We start from the raw sequence: 20,262 nt of genomic DNA, 5'->3' as shown, positions 1-20,262 counted from the left end.
CACTTCCCTCTTAACAGTATGAGTAGGGAGCTGGATCAAAGTTTGTGACAAGTCACGTCTCCCATCCAGCTAAGAGGGGTTATTGACTGGATGGCACTAGGGTCTGATTTATTTTCAAGGTCTACAGTCAATGTGAGATTCCTTAGCATTGTGTTTAGCTATGGACTCCTACTGGAATCAGAATTAACACTGTGTTCTTTATTTAATACTGAAATTCTACCTTAACCCGTGGAATAACTAACTGTAAATATTGTTATAAACAAAAATACCGTCACTGGGAAGTTACGCTGAAACATTGCTCACCTGTTTATTGACGAGCTCAGATTGCTTAATAGGGAGGCATGTTTATCGGTGAATCTGGATTTTTATTTAAACGTGACTTTACTAAAATATTTGTTTTCCAAACTGTATGTGCTGATCCGATTTACAGCTTGTATTTTTTACTCTTCATTTTGATCAAGTTTGTTCCTAGGCTCCATAAACCCAGAGTGACAGAAAATTAGAATGGCTATTGCTAAAACAGGGGCAATTGCTTCTCATTCATTTCCCTGCCCAGTTTTTTTCTCCACCATACCAAGTGACCCCTGTGCCACTGGAATAAAGATCTTAAAACCTACCCCCCCACACAGTGGTAGGAGAAGAGTAACACTTACCAAGCTCCCAAAGATGAACGAGCTGGGGGAGGGGGCAATTAATGCATTGATCAGCCAAGCTTATTTGAAGTCAGTACTTTTAGAGGTACTCATGTGCTTAAGAGAAAAAGAAAGGGCCACACTCACCCTTAGGCTTTCCGGTGTGGTGCTGTTTGTTGGCATTCAGCATCGCCTGCTTCTTCTGCACCTCTGTGATTGAAAAACCTTAAAGACAAAACCGAATCTCTTAGCAGCTGTACCGCTTAGGGCTCCACCTAGTTCCTCCAACAAACAGCAGGGCTCACGCACAGATCAGAAGAGGGAAGTGTGAGGATGAACACATCACTATGGATTTGATTGTGCTCTTCAGGCACAGCTCCATATTGGGGTCTACATTGCCGCAGGAGCCCCGGGACACATTCTGGGTAGAATTCAGCCAGAATTGGCCCCGGCGCTGCGGGAGAGTGTATGCTGCACAGGGTGCTCTGCCAATTTTTTGCAAGACGCAACGTGTGCCTCACTTTGTGGCAGCTACGCCCCCACTCAGTTCTCCCTGCCTCCTTGGTTAGCATGGTCAGTGGCAGCTTACCATATGGCCTGCACTCTTGGCACACTGGGCTGGCCCTGCTTGTGTGGCCCTAGTCACATTAGACCAAGTATAAAAATGGTGAGCTGAATTTGCCCCCTAGAGAACATGTGGTCATGTATAGAATCCTGGATCGATCTTGTGCTGGGCTATTGACGAGTCTGTCTCCAACCCTGCCAATGGGAAGAATAATTGAAAACTAGCATACCTTTCTATTTAATGGTTCAAGCAGGCTAAGCAAAAGATTTTAGCAGCTCCCTAAGACCTCATTTCACGGCTTGCTCTCTGCTCTATTCTTTGTGTGATGAGCAGAGGGGAAAAGAAACATCATGCAAAATATATACATCTGCAGCCCAGCCATGGGCCAGAGGGGCATGTATTGCATTTTCACATATTTGTGTTCAGTGTGATGGACGGCCCTGCTAGACAGACAGCCTTTCCATACCAGTTTCCTGGTCAAGCTGAACCTGTTTCCTTTCATTCTCGAATGCCTTGAGCCAGCGCTGTTTCTGTTCAGGCTTTTTCGCACAGAATAAGTGGACTTCTTCAGGGTCCCTGCAGAGCAGCTTGAATGCATTTTTAACACTGATATTGAAGTCCTTATCCTTCCCATCCTCCACGTCCACTATTTCCATGTCATCCATGTTGATCCGACTCTTATAATAGAGGATGTCCCGGCGCAGGAGATCCTGGAAGAGATTATTTTCATTGCAACTATATCCAATTTCCACGCACACACTTCCTTTCTCTTCCTAGCCACAACAGACGACCCATTACCTTGCTGATGAGCACTACTGCCTTATGGGAAAAAGCAATGACACCTAGGCCTCTTCGCCCTGACTGTGGCTTTTTGGAACTCGCTTTCTGATGCTGGCTGCAGTCTTATAACAAGCAGGTGGGGCCCAGGAATGGTTTCTGTAGCTGATGGACCATGTGTCTGGGCAGGACTATACTTACAGCAGTGTGATAATATGTACTGCACTACTGTCAACTGCACTAGAGTGCTTCTGTAATTCACTGTCACTTTCCCACAATGTCTGAAAGGCAAGCTCAGATTCCTGTCACTGCCCTGACACGGTGACTCTGGTTACTTACGAAGCCAGACAACTAGTCGACGTTGTTCCTCCAGATTTCAGACAGTGTAATGGAGCAGGATTTGGCCCCCACAATCTATCTCAAGAAGCCACGCAATGCAGGATTGGATTTTCCTGCTAACGTCACTGGTGAAAAATACAGCCAGCTCTAGTGTCCGAGGCAAGGCCCTCATTAGTTTAAGCCACTTGGAGTAAGGAATCGTGGGTAAAGTGAAGGGGGTCATGTGCTCAGTGAAAAGCTTTGGTGCGGTCACTTGACGTGCTGTAGAAAGTTCCTCCGCACTAGGCCACAACCACAGCTGAGTCTTTGCACTTACACGTGTAGCTGTGACAAGCCAGCATTCCCAATGAAAACAAGCCAAGTGATGCTTGGCCTACTGATGTGGGGGCCTGGCTTTCAGTGGTGCTGAGCTCTTTGACATCACCTGGAGCTGGGAGAGCTCAGCAACCCTGAAAATCAGGCCTGTGAATTAGCTCCAACTCCGAAAGAGCTTTCAATAAAGAACAACATATGGGGAGGGCACATTGTGCTTCCCCTGAACAAAATACAAAACTGATCTTTCAATACAGCCCATCCAGGGGAAAGTGCCAAAAGGCAGGACCCCAAGTGAAATGTCTTGTTCCATCCTCACTTAGAGCCTAAGCCAAAGCCAATGGAAGACTCTAATTGACTTCAGTGGGCTTTGGCTCTGGCCCCTAAAGGGAAGACAGACAGTTTTAAGTCCTGTGATCCCTCCTGTTATTTAAATAGGCCATCTCCTTGGGTTAGTAACACACCACACTTTCCCTCTGAGAGCAACATATCCAAACTAATTGAGCTGGAAGTTAGGTATACAGCCACAGCCATATTTGTCTTCTGAGTACCATTTCAGTAATCTGGCCCTAAATTCCTGCTGATGACAACCGTTTTAGAGGAGAGCGAAAATAATGATGGCAATGTTGACGCATTTGATTTTAAGCCTCATACTGATCCTACAAAAGCCAATGCCCAGCTGTCCTCTCTCACTGCAAGAGACCTGCCTGCCAAGAGCCTGCTACTTCCATTTATCATCTGCAATCAAGTGCACAGTAGACCAGCATGGTAGGAAAAAATTGCTGTGTATGCACATAAACCACCCCAGCCCCCTGACTGATAGACCAACATGTCTAGCTTAAGCCTACCAACCTACGTACTGACTTTCTTTAAAAATATTCTGGGGAGGGGAAAGTAAAAAGTAAAACTGAACTGAGCTGGGATTTGACTTCAGTGGACATATCAATTAACAGAGGTAGAGACAGGCTCCTCAAGTTACCTTCTTACAGCAGACCAGCTGGTGATCAAAGAGAAAGAACATTCTCTGTTGGCTCTTCGCTTGAGGCTGGGAGATTCTGGTTAATTCCCCAGAATAGATGAGTTCTGAGCTTCTGACTAGGACGTCTTCACCCTGGTGGCGGCAGCAGCACCACAAAGAGCATGTCAGTTTGTACCAAGAATCACAAGAATTCAAGCTGACTTGAGCGCCTGGGCTTGACTGGTTAAATAGTGTGGTCCTTTATCTTTACCGTCCTGGATCTGAGGTGAAAGTTCATAAGATGTCACAATGACCTAGAACAACAAATGTTGATGGGAAAAGGTGCAAAGGGGAGACAGACTGAATCACTCCAAACAAAAAGGCCTCTGGATATAACTCAAGAAGTGTGTTAAGATTATGCTTGGTAAACAAGAGAAATGTGCAACCAAAAATCAGTGAACCAAAATTGGTGCGTCCTGGATGCAGGCCTTCTCTGTGAATGTGGATGGAGTGAAAAAGGCGAGAGGGCTGTTGTATGAACTTAGATGGAATAAATGGGCCAAAGGTGTTAACATAACCCAGTCACTGTCCAACACTCAACAGCATTAAACAAGGTTCAGGGTTTGGTATGCAGAGACCTCTGCCTGCGTAGTACTATGGCAAACACACCATTAAAAATCCTTAGGCTTTCATTAAAGACATAGAGAAGAAGGAAAAACAGTTAAAGCGGTTGAAATATAAAGCATTAAGTAAGGCTTTCATTTTAACAAGATTTCTTGTTCTCTTTCCCTTTAGCTGGAGAGAGTTTTTAGAAGGAAAAGCCCCATTGTCTGACATCTCTTAGATAGCATCAAGGATGGTCATAACTGTCCTTTTGGGGAAGAGAGAAGAAGTTAGTGGAGATGAGCTGGAGCTTCTGCTGCTGCTGTTAAAGTCCAATCCTGTTTCATCTCAGGTGGTGTTTGGGATTCAGCTGGAGCTGGCAGTGGTGGTGACATCCCCTCGGTCACTCTCCCTGGCCTGTCAGGGCATCTCCAGGATCAGGATGATGAAGGCTCAGGGTCCCAGGAGATGGTGGGGAGTAGCAGCCATGATGGTAAAACTTGCTCCAGTAGCCAATTTCCCCACAACATCTTTTTCTTTAGGGACCTCTGAAAGGGAGTTATGGGTGGATAGTACATCCCCTCATTATTTTGTCCACCAGTTAGGCCTAGTTTCTGACACACCAATTTTGGTTCACTGATTTCTGGTTGCACACTTCTCTAAACACACTCCTTGAGTTATATCAGGAGGCCTTTTTATTTGGACTGATTCAGTCTGTTTTCCTGTTACACCTTTTCCCATCAATATTTGTTGTTCTAGGTTATTGTGACATTTTATGAACGTAAACACACTATTTTACAATTGAGCTCTCAATTAGGGTAAATCTGTAGACCCAGTTACCACAGCATGATCTCATTCCATCACAACACTGGAGCACAATCCCTGACTCCCATCAGGGTGAGGGATGCTGTCCCTCTCACATCCATTCAGCACCAATTTGGCTGGGCATGTGCAGAAAAGGAAATTTTGTTATGAATTCAGCCCCATTTGCCAGATCTGCATCAGCTGCTCACAGTAGATATTCTGAGCCAAATCCTCTGCCTTCAGAGGAGCTACGTTAGTTTACACCAGCTGATGGGGTGGGGGAAGGATAACTTAATCAAAATACATTTGTTCAGCTCTAGAAAACAGGCAGTTTTGTTTATCTTAAAAATAAATAAATAAATAAAGCTGGTTTTAAAAAGAGTTTTTCTGAGCATGTACAAATACTATAGGAAAATTCAGATGCCATTTTATCTGTCAGGGCCTGGTAACCCTCTCATAGATATCATTTAGAATACTAGATGCCAAGTCTGCCTGCCTCAGTAATGCTTGAAAATTGTTCAAACAGTAAATGATTTATTGGAATTTCAGTAAGCAGCTGTGCCAATTTCCTTCTGCAAAGAGCAAGGACGGATGGTAAACAGCACCCAGAGAGCTGTACAAAGCTGTAGAAGGGTATCAGGCTAGCTCAGGTCTTTCAGAGTTCCTCCATCCCTATCAGGAGAAGGTGAATCAACAAGCATGAGTGTGACAGAATGTGATTGGGCTAGTGAGCCATATAAAATAATCACTTGGGGGCCCCATTCACTTTGTGGGGCACTTGAGTCCCCTCACCTCCCAGTCCTCTATGGAACTCTGCCACTGGGCAATTTTGTCTATGTTCTCCAGCCTCCTCTTTCTCTCATTGATCAGTCGAGCAACGTTCTTCATGGCATTTAAGGCAGCTTCAACATCTTTAAAATCCCTAGGGTGAAACAGATTTCGTTAGGCATGCCTACATGAGCAGACGGGAATCCAAAAGTGCTGCAACACTAGAGTCTAGTGAACTGGAGCACAGAGCTGGAAATCTGGGTTCCATTTCTGGTTCTGCCACTCACTTGTGTTGTATTTCTAAAGCATTTGGAGAATGTCACACAAAGAGCCCTGTGGACCACGTTTTCAGAAGAACTCATCTCCCATTTAGGCATGAAAATAGGTCAGATTTTGAAAGGAGCTGAGTTCTTTGGAAAGCCAGGCCCGAATGGTGAGCGCCGAGTATCTGAAACTCTGACCCAGCAGGAGCAAACTATTCTTTAAGTGAAATTGTTAAAGTCACAATGTTTTCATGCCATTAAATTTGAAAGTTTTAATTGTCAGGCATGGGGCAAGACCATTTAGAAATGCTTGGGTCCCTTTCAAACAGGAGGGTAGGACAGAATTTCCCCCAACCAACCCACACACCATCTGCTACCCCCATCTCACTCACTTCCTCTGGGACTTAGTGTTCAAACTAGCCCTGGAAGAAGAGGGCTGGAGTGTCTTGCCTCACACACCATTTCTAAAATCTCAGAGCACCCACTGTGCCATGTACTCCCTTCCAGATATACTTAGTTTCACTACACTGTGTTTAAAAATTTAATAAGACACACACATAAAGTAATTCTGAGAAACAGCAGTGTGGTCATTAGGAACTTGAAAGTCCAGCTCAATTCACAGTGTGTCACTATGATCACTTTCCTCCAATACAGATTGTCAGGTTTATTTGTGTAACTCTAGTTATACCAGGTGCATTATTTAGGGACACATTTTATTAGGCACAAATATGTTCCTCTTACTGTGATTCCTTAAAAAAACAGTTGATCGATGGTTGCACTATGAGAATTTGAATAGATTCTGTCAAAACTGTAAAGAGATTCTGTTTAAAAACACAGGCCCCAAGTTTGCCGTGCCTTAAAATTGTTATGATGCCCTAGGGAAAGTTCTTTAGAGCCAAAGGGCCACATCCTTAGCAATTTGCATAGCCCCACTGAAGACATTTTAAGTGCAGTGATTCCCACCAACTGAGGATCTGGTCCTAAACAGGTAGCTGGGTATTTTTTAAGCTTATTACCCTGACTCCATAAAATCGAAAACATGGAACAAACGTGCCCATGCAGTGTGTCCCAGGAACGGGTTTCAAAGCTGGGGGCTGACTATGCGAGGGCGCTGAAGCAGCCCAGACCTAATATATGAACTGTGCATGCCCCCTGATGCTATGGAGAAGATCTCCATAACAGTACACAGTTCCTGCAGGCAGGGAGGGCAGGCTAGATACCTGAAGGTGAGTGTCTGTGCTCACTATGAATCCACTGGGCCATAGGACAGCAGCAGGCCAAGTCCACTACTCTCCTCATACCCTGCAGTATCAGTCACAGCCCAGCTGTTCAGACAGCCTGGCTAATTCTGGCCAAAGAACCCATCCTTTCAGACATGATACTTCTAACTCAGGCTTTGTTCAGATTCCCATAAAAACAGCCTCTGTTTTGGTAGGACCTACAGCATTTTGTGCTGTGCTCCTGCACAGCCAGCAAAGGAAGCAAAAATTGACCGTTGAGGCCTATTGGCTGTGCTAATATCACTCTTGGGGCTCAAATAAGGAAGTGAACGCGATACTGATCAAACAGTAGGGTGGTACCTACTACACAGGTAGAGAAAGCTCAGTGTTTGCCTAATAGAAAAGGATCTATCTGGTAAGAGGGCACGCTAAACAACTGTGAATATAACATACAGCTACCACGAGTATCCTTTTTCTGTAACTCTGAGACAACTGTTCTCAAATTGCCCATTCCCATGTGCATCTAAGCCGTTCCCCAACATGTTGCACCTACCTGTGCTGGGGGTTGGTATATTTGAGCAGTTCAGCCAGCTGCAGTGGATACTTGCAGATTTTCTGCACTGGGGTCAGCAGAAACCCATCCAGAGAGATGTCGATCATCTTCTGAAGCAGGCGGCACGCTTCAAAGAAGTAGACATACTTGTTGACTTTGGTGAGTCGGGACAGCTCCACGCAGGCGTTGGGGTGGTTGTTGCAGTACTCGGAGTAAATCTGGAACTCTGTTTGCTGTGATGGGAATGAAAAGGCAACCCCGAGTAGTCATCTCTCTCATATCAGAGTCTGGGCCTGAAAATGCTGCACAGTGCAGATCTCAGCCACTGCAGGCCCCTCTGCCCAAAACAACTACAGTACCTACACTGCTTCACAATAAAGGGACTCCACCCACCTATCCTGGTAGGCAACCACTAGTCTCTTCCACACCTCACCCTGGCCTTGGCAGTAGTGCCTTTTGGTAGTGGGTACTGCCAGGTGCGCTGATATACTTCTCTCCCTGGTGGGCCTATACGCTCAATGATGGATTTACAAGTGCCCCTCAGGCCACTTCCATTATGCCAACCCGCAGTCTCCTCTTAGGGAGAAGAGGCCCATCTGATACATGTCCTATATGTTTGCCTGGCCGAGGCCAATTAAAAATTATGGTAATTGCTACTTATCAGACAGGCTAGGATGCGTCCAACATCCCATGTACCCCACAGGCCACTCTATCCCCTACCCAGATGGATGTTTCTGATGAAATGATCAGCAGTGAAACACTTAAAATATTGGCCTGCAAATGGCAACATTAGGCTACAGAGTTTTCACCCCCAATGGAGAGGTATTGCACTCAGCAAGGCAGCTTTTTAGCGAGTCACATTGGGAAGGTCTTCTTGGCAACCAGAAGGGCTATAAATTTAATTCTAAAAAACCTAAAGCTTAAAAATTCCATCAGAGAAATATCAGACTTCTCTTCTGGTCCACCCCAGCTAACATCTGGCCCACTAGCCTTCTCCCACGTAGACACTGTAAATCAACTCACATATTCCAGGAAGCAGGAGCCGACCTCACTCAAGTGTGGATGGTCTTTATTGAATTTCTTCTCCAGAGCTTTTACAAATTTTTTCTGGCATTTGTAAATGTCTTCAATGTTCCCAAAGATTGTCTTCAGCTGTTCTTCTGTAAACATGTCAGCCCTCTTGCGGCACTGCTTAATGTAACCCTGGAAAGAAGTCAGATTTTCAAGGGGTGTTGGGTACTTGCTCAAGGGCCTGGTCCACAGACCACTAGAGTCAATGAAAGTGGGTTTTAGAGCAAAACCCTATACTTTTCTAGTATGAGTCTGCTGTGCTTTTATTACTATTTCTGAAGGTACCATGCCTAAAAATGGCACACCTGAAAATCAAACCATAGTCAGAAACATGCCTTGGATGATACCGTAACCCATGCTCAAAGGTACGACCTGCCCTATAGGATCTTCTCCGGTAAATAACTAGCTGACTGTATGGGTACCAGATACTCTGGTAAACCCAAAGGGCCAGATCCTCAGCTGGTATAAATTGACATAGCTCCATTGATGGATTTATGCTGTTTTACACAAGCTGAGGATCTGGGCTTGAATATGCTAGAGTCCTTAGATAAAACTGTCTCTGTTTTCCCTGTTGGGTGCTCTGATTCTCCCCAGTTGGCGTCCTTCCTCCATCCTGGAGGAGGCTGCAGATCAGTGGTGTTTTAGGTATGTATTTTGCGAAGTGTTTGGGGAGGAAAGGTGCTATGTCCATGCAAAGCTGTTATCACCAATTATCACTTATTCAGTGCAATTCACCAATCAGCTGTTATCACCAATTATCACTTATTCATTCAGACATGGCATGTCTCTTGTGAAAGGAGATGTCAGAATATTCAGCATGTTCAGAAGTGAATGCTCTAATAGGCCGAACAGTCCCCACGGTTTGGGTCTGTGAGTATATGATTTGCACGAAGGTGGGTATTTCTGATCATGCCACCTCTCACCATTTATTAATAAAGAATATAGTGGTGCTAGTATTCTAGTCTTCTTGGCTTGAGAAATTCAGTTAATTACATTTAATCAGGACTCCTCTGTGTGTTCCAAATAAAGGAGCATTTGGGATATTCCTGGAATGAATCAGTATTCTCCATTTCCTGAACATGCACGGTGATTACACAGGGGGTAGGCAGAAGGTATATGACAGAGAGACAACTCTGCTAACTGAGGGTTCTTTTCTTAAGGGAAGAAAAGTAGTTTGCAGCTAGAGAGAGAAGAAGAGCACAAGACAGCTTAGTAGGGTGGGGGTTGGGGATCTCTCCCTTCTGAAGTGGGTTCAGTTCATGCATTTGGGTCACACCCATTTTATATGCCCCTCATTCTCTCCTTTCACAGCCTGGTTACCTCACAGATGTCCTTCAGGTGTTTGATGTAGTCTCTCTCTGTGCTTATGATCTCATTGATAACATTGGTCCTCATTTGGTCCTTGCTTGTCTGCCCCACCCCATAACGCCGGGCGGCGGTGCTGGCATCCTCCTCTTTGCCGTCCTCTGCCTTCATAGGGTAGTCTTCCATGGGTTCATCTTGGTTCACTCGGAGCTGTGTCAAACACACATGGGTTTCCATTGGGTAACAGTCCCTCAATTCCCTGTTTTTACTCTCTCATCTTGCCTGCGTCACTAATTCAGCTCCTTCTACCACCAACAAGGGCATGTTGGAGGACAGCAAGGCTGTTGTGATCAGCAATTCCTCCCTGTCACATTCCTAGAGCCCACACACTGGTTAGTCAGTGTCCTCCAGAATTAATTCTATGAAATATCCAGAACCTGGGCCCAGAGATTGGCCACGGGAGGGTGGAGGGAATTCTAGTGATAGGGATAACTAGGTTCAGTCAGTAGACCTGGCCGTTTGCTCTGTAGACCTTGGAGGGGCTGAGAATACGGCAGATGATAGCTATTCAGCACTTGGGGGATGCCTTCACATCACCCAGCCACTGCTCCCGTTAACTGAGGTGTGACATTGATGGGCTCCCTCTTGGATGGAAGGATCACAGGTGTGATGTGAGGAAATACATATAAATCCAGGGCAAGCACCTCAGTAAATGATTTACTAGTCAAGACTGAAGGTTTTTTATGGGGCTGGTTTAGGGTAATAAATCACTAGATACATTCTGCTTTGATAGTCTTTGTTAAGGAGTAAATTAGGGGACACTCATTACTACAAGGTAAATAACAGTAATAAAACATTTCTTTATATAAATTGAATATAGATGCCAATGGGAAAGTAATTCCGTATGAAGAGACAGCTCAAGGTTATGAGACTCATGTGCCTTTCAGAATGGCCACTAGATGGCAGCACAGCATGAATATTGGCAAAAATATCAGGCATTTTCCTAGAAGACTTGCTGTACACAGTCTACTTCATCAGCTGTACTAAAACCACTGTTAGGTAATTCCAGGCAATTTTCAATTCAGTTCATACCAGTTCAGTATGCCATAGCGCATATTTAACTGGTCTCAGGTTACCCCATTTGAATATCTAATAACATTTAGAAAAGTATCAAACAAAATGCTTAGGAAAGAATAAAGAAAATTCAAGTAAGGAACATGCAACATCATTTTGCAAATGTCCATTCCACTTCAGCCATTTTAGTGCTACAGATATTGCAGTGAACACAAAGAGTCTGTTTAGATTTCTATGTAGTTAACATTTGTTAAGATAGGATTATCACATCCATACCCACACATTGCACACATCCACATTCATATGACCTATGTGTACTCAATTATAGCTAAATGTAGTCATTCCGGTCAACATTATTGACAAAAGCTGATGGATCAAAGATGTGGGACGCCGATTTGCCTTTGTTGCTAGCAGGAGAGCATGGACCAGGAAAACCAGTGCAATCTCCATGTTAGACCCACAACTAAAACTGGATTGCATAGAATCAAGGAAGTCTGAGAAGCCCAGGTTAGCTGGAATTGCTTTGATACTCCATTCCCTATAGCTCTTCCCTGAAATAGATCAGAGGTCAAGTGATAATTGGCAATGCTTGAGTTGCTGGAGCAAAGAGCCATTAATTCATTCCCTGGAAAAATCATGGAGCAGGTCCTCAAAGAATCAATCCTGAAGCACTTGCATGAGAGGAAAGTGATCAGGAACAGCCAGCATGGATTCACCAAGGGAAGGTCATGCCTGACTAATCTAATCGCCTTTTATGATGAGATTACTGGTTCTGTGGATGAAGGGAAAGCAGTGGATGTATTGTTTCTTGACTTTAGCAAAGCTTTTGACACGGTCTCCCACAGTATTCTTGTCAGCAAGTTAAGGAAGTATGGGCTGGATGAATGCACTATAAGGTGGGTAGAAAGCTGGCTAGATTGTCGGGCTCAACGGGTAGTGATCAATGGCTCCATGTCTAGTTGGCAGCTGGTATCAAGTGGAGTGTCCCAAGGGTCGGTCCTGGGGCTGGTTTTGTTCAATATCTTCATAAATGATCTGGAGGATGGTGTGGATTGCACTCTCAGCAAATTTGCGGATGATACTAAACCGGGAGGAGTGGTAGATACGCTGGAGGGGAGGGATAGGATACAGAAGGACCTAGACAAATTGGAGGATTGGGCCAAAAGAAATCTGATGAGGTTCAATAAGGATAAGTGCAGGGTCCTGCACTTAGGATGGAAGAATCCAATGCACCGCTACAGACTAGGGACCGAATGGCTAGGCAGCAGTTCTGCGGAAAAGGACCTAGGGGTGACAGTGGACGAGAAGCTGGATATGAGTCAGCAGTGTGCCCTTGTTGCCAAGAAGGCCAATGGCATTTTGGGATGTATAAGTAGGGGCATAGCGAGCAGATCGAGGGACGTGATCGTTCCCCTCTATTCGACATTGGTGAGGCCTCATCTGGAGTACAGTGTCCAGTTTTGGGCCCCACACTACAAGAAGGATGTGGATAAATTGGAGAGAGTCCAGCGAAGGGCAACAAAAATGATTAGGGGTCTAGAACACATGACTTATGAGGAGAGGCTGAGGGAGCTGGGATTGTTTAGCCTGCAGAAGAGAAGAATGAGGGGGGATTTGATAGCTGCTTTCAACTACCTGAAAGGGGGTTCCAAAGAGGATGGCTCTAGACTGTTCTCAATGGTAGCAGATGACAGAACGAGGAGTAATGGTCTCAAGTTGCAGTGGGGGAGGTTTAGATTGGATATTAGGAAATACTTTTTCACTAAGAGGGTGGTGAAACACTGGAATTCGTTACCTAGGGAGGTGGTAGAATCTCCTTCCTTAGAGGTTTTTAAGGTCAGGCTTGACAAAGCCCTGGCTGGGATGATTTAACTGGGAATTGGTCCTGCTTCGAGTAGGGGGTTGGACTAGATGACCTTCAGGGGTCCCTTCCAACCCTGATATTCTATGATTCTATGATTCTAACTATTCCAGTAGGAGAAGTTGGCATCCTGCCCTTTTAAAGGCCAGCACTGACAATGCCTGTCAGCAACAGATATGCTGTCTCACCATAGGGTTTTACCACGCCGGAGGGACATGGGTCCAACTTATAGGCAACAACCTGAAGCTCCTCCAATGCAACCTCAGTGTGGTGCTCAAGCAGAAAAGACTCTCCAGAAACAGTTCTGTCCCCATGGAAGGTCAGAGCAAGGTCCACATCCAAGTGATATTATTTACAAACTACAACGTTTTATCATCTGGAACAGGTCTTCTGCTAGGGACTAAGGATGCTAAGGAGGAGACAAGGAACTTCTTCTTTGCCTCCTGCACAGCCCTAGCAAAAGATTTCAAAACTTTTATGTCCCAATCAGTCAGACTCCCGACCAGGACTTTTGCTACAGGCATAAATACATAATTTGTATCAAGTAATTTGTGTGAGGACAAATGACTGAGAATCCAGGTGTCCTGACAGATCTGAATTTGCCCATATAAATTCTCAGTTAATGTAGTCATGCTGAAGAGACTGCCCATGAGCAGTGAATGCAGAGCCGGGATTCCATACTGAGAACTGCAGCTCACACAATGGCATTTAAATTCCCTCTTACTTGGAAAGAGAAGGAAAATATGGGGCCCATGCACTGAATCTGCCTGGACTCTTGTTCTCCCCCATAAGTAAGGAGAACACGGATGTCCTGGCAAACTAGCAGTAAGGAATGAATCCCACTTCTGCACTATCCAAACCACAGACTACACTTCTGGAGCTCGCATTTTGTCCACCAAGTCTGTTACATCCAATAAATGGGGCTTGTAGGACCAGATCCTCAGCTGGGGTGTAGGTTCAGCATGGCTCCATTGATTTCAATTCAACTATGATGCTTTACACTCGCTGGGGATTTGGTTCTACCTTGAGAAATGGAGAGATCCACTGAGGCTTCAGTTCAGCACAGCATAGGGTTGCCAACTGTCTAATCACACAAACCCAAATACCCTTGCCCTGCCCCCGCCTCGCGACCCCGCTCCTGCACCGCTCCATCCTCCGTCACTCGTTCTCCCCCACCCTCACTCACTTTCAGCAGGCTGGGGCAGGGGGTTGAGATGCAGGAGGGGGTTTGGAGTGTGGGGTGGTGTGGGGTGGGGTGCTGGCTCTGGGAGGGAGCTCAGAGCTAGGGCAGGGGGCTGGGGTGTGGGAGGAGGTCCGGGCTCTGGGCTGGGGCCAAGGGGTTTGGAGTGTAGGAGGGGGCTCCGGGCTAAGCCTGGGGCAGAGGGTTGGGGTGCAGGAGGAGGTGTGGGGTGCAAGCTCTGTGAGGGAGTTTGGGTTGGGAAGGGGCTCAGAGCTGGGCCAGAGGGTTGGGGTGCGGGAGGGGGTTTGGGATGTGGTATGGGGTGCTGGCTCTGGAAGGGAGCTCAGGACTAGGGGAGTGGGTTGGGGTGTGGGATGGGGGAGGGGGTGCAGGCACTGCTCCGCAGCTCCCATTAGCCACAGTTCCCGGCCAATGGGAGCTGCGGAATCAGTGCTCAGGGCAGGGTGAGCGCATGGAGACTCCTTCCCCCGCCACCCGGGGCAGCAGGGACATGCTAGCCGCTTCTGGGAGCAGGGCGGGGCCAGGGCAGGCAGCAAGCCCACTTTAGCCGTGCTGTGCCACTGGACTTTTAGCAACCTAAAATCCCTCAGTTTGGCTTCAGTAGCCTCCGGGAGATAGAGCCCAATTCCGGGAGACTCCTGGTGAAACCGGGAGGGTTGACAACCCTAGCACAGCATTATTAAAGGGAAGCAACAATGTACATGGCTCTGATCACCAGTGCATTCTACACCAAATCACCTCCAGCCATGGAAGTGCTTGGGGCACTCCTATCAGGAAGCTGGTGTCAATGGACTGGGGTTAAAAACAATGTTTAGGTCCTTACCCGTACAAAGCTGGCTGGAAACCAGCCTTCGCTGTCGAGGATCCTCCCCCACCACCACTCCTTGTTGGTAGCATCCATCACTTCAATGACATCGCCGGCTTTGAATCCCAGCTCTTGGTCATCCATGGTGACGTGATCCCAGAGGGCTTCTGCATACACCACGCTGCCATCGCTGATGAGCTGGGAACAGAGCAAGTAAAGCATTGACAACCTGTTACCTCCAACAGAAGCATTTCACTCAACTAGCACAGGCCCACATGGACACTCAGAGAGCTTCCATCCAAATATTCGAGGCTACATTGTAGTTGGCTCTGTGTGGGTGCTCATGGGAGGTGCGGGAGACATTAGCCACAGTCGCAGTCTTTGCACTCTCTGAGCACCGGCCTTCCAGATCACTGCCACAAATGGCACAAGTCACCCCACTGTGAACAGAGGAGGACAGAACCATGTCACCTTCCCTGCACACACACTCACACTGTCCAGCAGAGTGAATCTGGCTGGAGAAGACAGCATGTTGCAAGCTTTGGAAGGCTGCCATTCTTGTGTGAACTCCTGGTTTCCAGGGGTTCATGCTGCAGTGTAGCCCCTCCTTGTCCCAGTACAGGCCCAGTTTAAAGCCTCAGTCTGGTTCTTATTCTAGTGTGACTAAGAACCTTCAAATCCTTGCAGTAGCACAAGAATTTAAAGCACATTCATTTCTTAGTGCAGTTCATAGGGCTGAATAATGACTATTTCAAATGGCATCTCCTTGCTGAAATGACCTGCCCTGCACCCTGTTTGTATTCAGAGCCATCTCCCCCCAATCAGATTTTATTGCTTTAGAGCCCTTCAGAAGCAGCAAAGTGACAAGAAGCCAAGTCCATTCTGGCTCATGCTTCATCAACAGAATTACTACATGCCAGCTGCACAGCCAGATTGTGCCCTCTACTGCATCTGCTCCACCCCAGTTTGAGACAGTGAGAGGGGCTTGGTAACTGAGGCAGATTTTGGATCAAAGAGTTGTTATTGGTGATTATGCATTAGCCAGAAAGAACAGAGCATGCACTTTAGATCTCAGAGAACATTTGTGGCACCAGGTCATATTTGCTACAGAAGCCCTTGAGATACAAAAATGGAACCCAATGGTAGCATTTTTACAGAGCCACTTTTCAGAACAGAATGTACCCCACAGTGACCTAAGATTGTATGCTGCTTTAAGTCTTTAGGGTGGTTAAAATTAGCACTTAAGCCACTTTAAATAAGTCCTCAAAGTAACACAAATGCTTAAGCTTAGGGTCAACTGGTTACTAACATATCTCAAAAAGTGCTTACTTTGGAAAAAATGCACCCATGCACAACCCATCCCTCGAACAATCACTTGAATTTAAGGAATGATTCTACTACGGGTATTCAGTGTGTAATTTTCAAATGGTCCCAACTTTCTTACTTTCCAAACAATATTTTTTAAACTTAGTCTTGGACATACTCCTCACTGGGGACTATTTACGTGCCATGGTTGAGTCATTTTTCAACGATCTGTGTGATAAAACAGAGCAGCAAGTCCTTATAATCATGGGGACAATATCCCCTCCCTGAACCCACTCATGATTAAGTAACATCAGAGGAGGTTCACTTCAAACATTCAAAGTAAAAGCTATGCTCAGGCAGAGACCAAGCCTGGAATACTTCAACCCTAAAAGATCATTTTTAAAAAATGCATGAAGAAATAAAAGCAAGGGACTACTGTACATACGGGAAATCTTTGTATCCTGAACTGTGATAGTCACTACCAAAGGAATGTCCATCTGACTTTTCCCTACAAGTCCATCCTGATTTGTTGGGTCAGAGACTTTCCCATTAACCTTAACCTCTGGAGAATAACACTTACGGGCTTTCATCAGGGCCTGGACATGACTACGAATGACGGCTTAGACATCTATGCGATTCTGAGAACCTTTGGGGGCTCCCTTGCTGAGAGGTCAAAGAAAACACTGGACTCTTCCCATTACGATTGGTTAGGGAAGTGTCATCAGACAGTCAATCCAATGTAGGGGGCGTGTGAATCCTGATTTTCTCTAACCCCATTGTGCAGTGCTAGCCTCTGGAAGTTGGGTGGCGTGAACAGCCCCAAGGAGGATCGGAAAGGAGAAAACTTGTATGTACGTGTAACCCCCACACCTTCTGGGTGTGGTGTTCTGTCCCATCTAGTGGCACTGAAACCACTTAGAGAGAGATCAGTTAATGAGTCTGATCTACAGCCTTAGCTAACAATGAGTTTGCTTTTAGCTCATGTGGTAGAGGCTCATGCACTAAGCTCCAGAGGTCCCCGGTTCAATCCCACCTGCCAATGACCAGGGTCTGTCAGCATTACATATTGTTCAATGACAAAGTTACTTATTATACCCTGTCTTCAATACTCTGTCTTCAGTCATGTTAATAACCTCTTCTGAAATATTGTCTCCGTATCCATCCACTGTGCTGTATAGCCCAACATTGGCTATGATATGCACCTGAGATTGATTACATTTTTCCAGGCACAGTTGATCACATCCTGTGTTACTGTTTTTTTGGCTTGGTACCAATACAAATAGTACATAAAGAAAAAAGGCAGGGGATCTTCTGCATGCTACAGGATGCAGAACAGGAGGCATTACAGCTGGCTGCATTTAAAAAAAAAACCTAACTATTTTGGACAGAAAATGCTATTTTATCTAAACCAAAATGTTTTGTGGCAATGTATGGGTTTCGCCAAAATGTTGCACGGAAGGCTTCTCAGGTCCAGGTGAGGGAGGGAGAGAAAGACTCCTGGAATAGCCAATTAGTTTGGACACTCACTTAGGTGGTAGGAGACATAGGGACAAGTCCCAGCTCTGAATACGGCTGGGTGGGTACTCTAACCTGGGTCTCTCACATCCCAGGGGAGTGCCCTAACCAGTAGGCTATTTTGTGGTGAGAGGATGGCTCACTCTCTCTGGAGGTTTTTTGCAACATGTTTTGAAATATCTCCATTTTGTTCTGCTCTCTCACAAACAAATTCCCAAACTGTGACATATTTCATGAAATCAAATTGTTGCTTTTCTGACCATCCCTAGAATTAATATAGCAGCTAAAATGGTCCAAAATGTTTCAGCCATGCCTCATGTCTTTTCAGCACTCCAGCTATTGGGGATGCATTATAATAATGCTTAGCAGGAATAGAGCACTTCTCATCTGTGCATCTCAAAGGGACCCATAAGAGTGGACAAGTGTCATTGTCCCCAGTTTACAGATGGGAAAAAAGAGTTACAGAGAAGTTAAGGGACATACCTAAGGTCACACACTCTATCAATGACAGAGCCGGAATACAATCCAGGACTCAAATCCCAGTCCTGTGTCTTATCTACTGGACCTCACTACTTCCCATCTACACTGAGTTAGGATGAGTTTGGATCATACAACTGGTATTAGTATGGGACCATTTTCTAGGTAAGAAAAGCGAGGATCAGATAGTGGTAGTGGGTGACCCAGAAAACCAACTGCTACCATAGCTAGTGCAGCAGTAGAGAGCTCTTTTCACACTTCTAAATGCATGGTATACAATTTGTCCTATTAAGCTGTGTGTGTGTGGGCGTTCAGGCTTGATAATTAATCAATAATGCTGTTAGGGCTATTTACCACGCTGCTTACTCGTGGTTCACATAGCAAAGGGGAATAGAAGCCTACTGCTGAAATGTCTCCTCTCCCTTCAGGCATGACTCATTTGCTCCACTGTCACATAGCTATGGAGTAGACTAATTAAGAAATCCTTGAAAAGAACAGAATTCAAAGGGCCTCTCAAGACACAAGTTATGAAGAGCTCATAAGATAAAATAACTCCACTATGGCCTTAAATCCCCTGCTCTGAGTGTAGAATCAAGGACCAGATACATTCACGTCATAGTCCGTGAATGGGGCCATACACAGCTATATGACGCTTCTTTACAAAATTGCTGCTGCAACACAAGCAAGATTCAGCAGGCGTTAATAAATTAACACTGTAAGCACCAGGCAGTCAGAACTGCCTATCTTTATAAAGAAGACAGTATGGCCAATCAGACCCACCAATCAGACCCAACATTAGCAATGATCTTGGGTTGAGCTGTTGACAGCTCACGAAGGGATTTTACACACAGAATTCCTATAGAAATTGATGGGAGCCGTGTCAGTAAAACGCTTAATCAGCTTTGAAAAGCTCAGGCTTCGGCATGGGTGGATGGCAAAGCTGTCCTTTAGTTTAATGCAGCATCTAGTATTAATACCTGAAGTCTTCTACATTCAGGAATGTAGCTATAAAGGTGGTTGTGTATGTAGCTACAGAGTCACAGCTGAACTACCAAATACCCAGGAGTAGGCAGATAAATCCATGCCAAAGGTGTTTGGGACTCATAGTAGTTACTCAAAAATGGTGGTGGGGATTATAGACCAACTATTGTTTCATCAAAAGTTAACACCATTTCTACACTAAGGGAAAAATGAGAGGAGATTAAGGCAGAAGAGTGAGGAGAAAAATGTTTTATTTAGGCTCTGGACTTTCCCACCCCATTTAGTCCCGCAACATTTGAAACACCACCTTGACTGAAGGCTACAGCTCCCTGATTCAACGCCACTTTAACTCCGGGATCTATTTGGCCTTTGGGAGGGGACAGGTACTGAAAAATTCAATAGTTCACTGATTATTACCAGCATATTATGTACTGCCTTTTAGTGCATCATGTCTTTGATCTGCAGCTTTTTAAAAAAAAATATTTTGTTGGACTCTCATGGAATGAGTACATGACTCCTTGTTTTAACAGACCCTCCTCTGAGATAGATCATTTAAGAGTAGACTGTGCCACTACTCAACATCAGTCATGGTGTCATTGCCATAAATATTATTAAACTATTGATATTATTTCACATAGTTTCTCTGACTTGTAAGTGTAGCTGTTCCAGACATGGCGCTGAACCACAATGGACACTGTAGAATTCAACAAAGCTTGTTCTGGCAGAGACATGTGGCTGGGATAAGAATGGGATGGTTAAGACTCTCCTTTTGTTAATTAAGAGGAAGCACAATAGGAGGAGAAGGGTTTTCTGCAAGATGTCCAAGAACACTGCACAGTTAGGCAGGTAAATTACAAGTGCTTCTTGCCTTCC

At 45.4% G+C, this 20,262-nt stretch overlaps 1 protein-coding gene across 1 annotated transcript in view; it reads right to left on the bottom strand.

Annotated features, from left to right (window-relative positions):
- ARHGEF4 (Rho guanine nucleotide exchange factor 4) overlaps positions 1-20,262 on the bottom strand; it is a 331,159-nt gene that overhangs the window by 7,861 nt on the left and 303,036 nt on the right. Inside the window, 8 exon segments of the mRNA XM_073360097.2 lie at positions 780-857; positions 1,664-1,907; positions 3,605-3,736; positions 5,783-5,912; positions 7,795-8,027; positions 8,818-8,997; positions 10,186-10,380; positions 15,130-15,309. Coding sequence (XP_073216198.2) covers positions 780-857; positions 1,664-1,907; positions 3,605-3,736; positions 5,783-5,912; positions 7,795-8,027; positions 8,818-8,997; positions 10,186-10,380; positions 15,130-15,309 — 1,372 coding nt within the window.

The sequence above is a fragment of the Lepidochelys kempii genome, chromosome 9 (assembly GCF_965140285.1).
Source record: "Lepidochelys kempii isolate rLepKem1 chromosome 9, rLepKem1.hap1, whole genome shotgun sequence".
In the NCBI taxonomy this organism is placed as follows: Eukaryota; Metazoa; Chordata; order Testudines; family Cheloniidae; genus Lepidochelys; species Lepidochelys kempii.
This window is presented reverse-complemented; position numbering and strand designations above follow the sequence as displayed.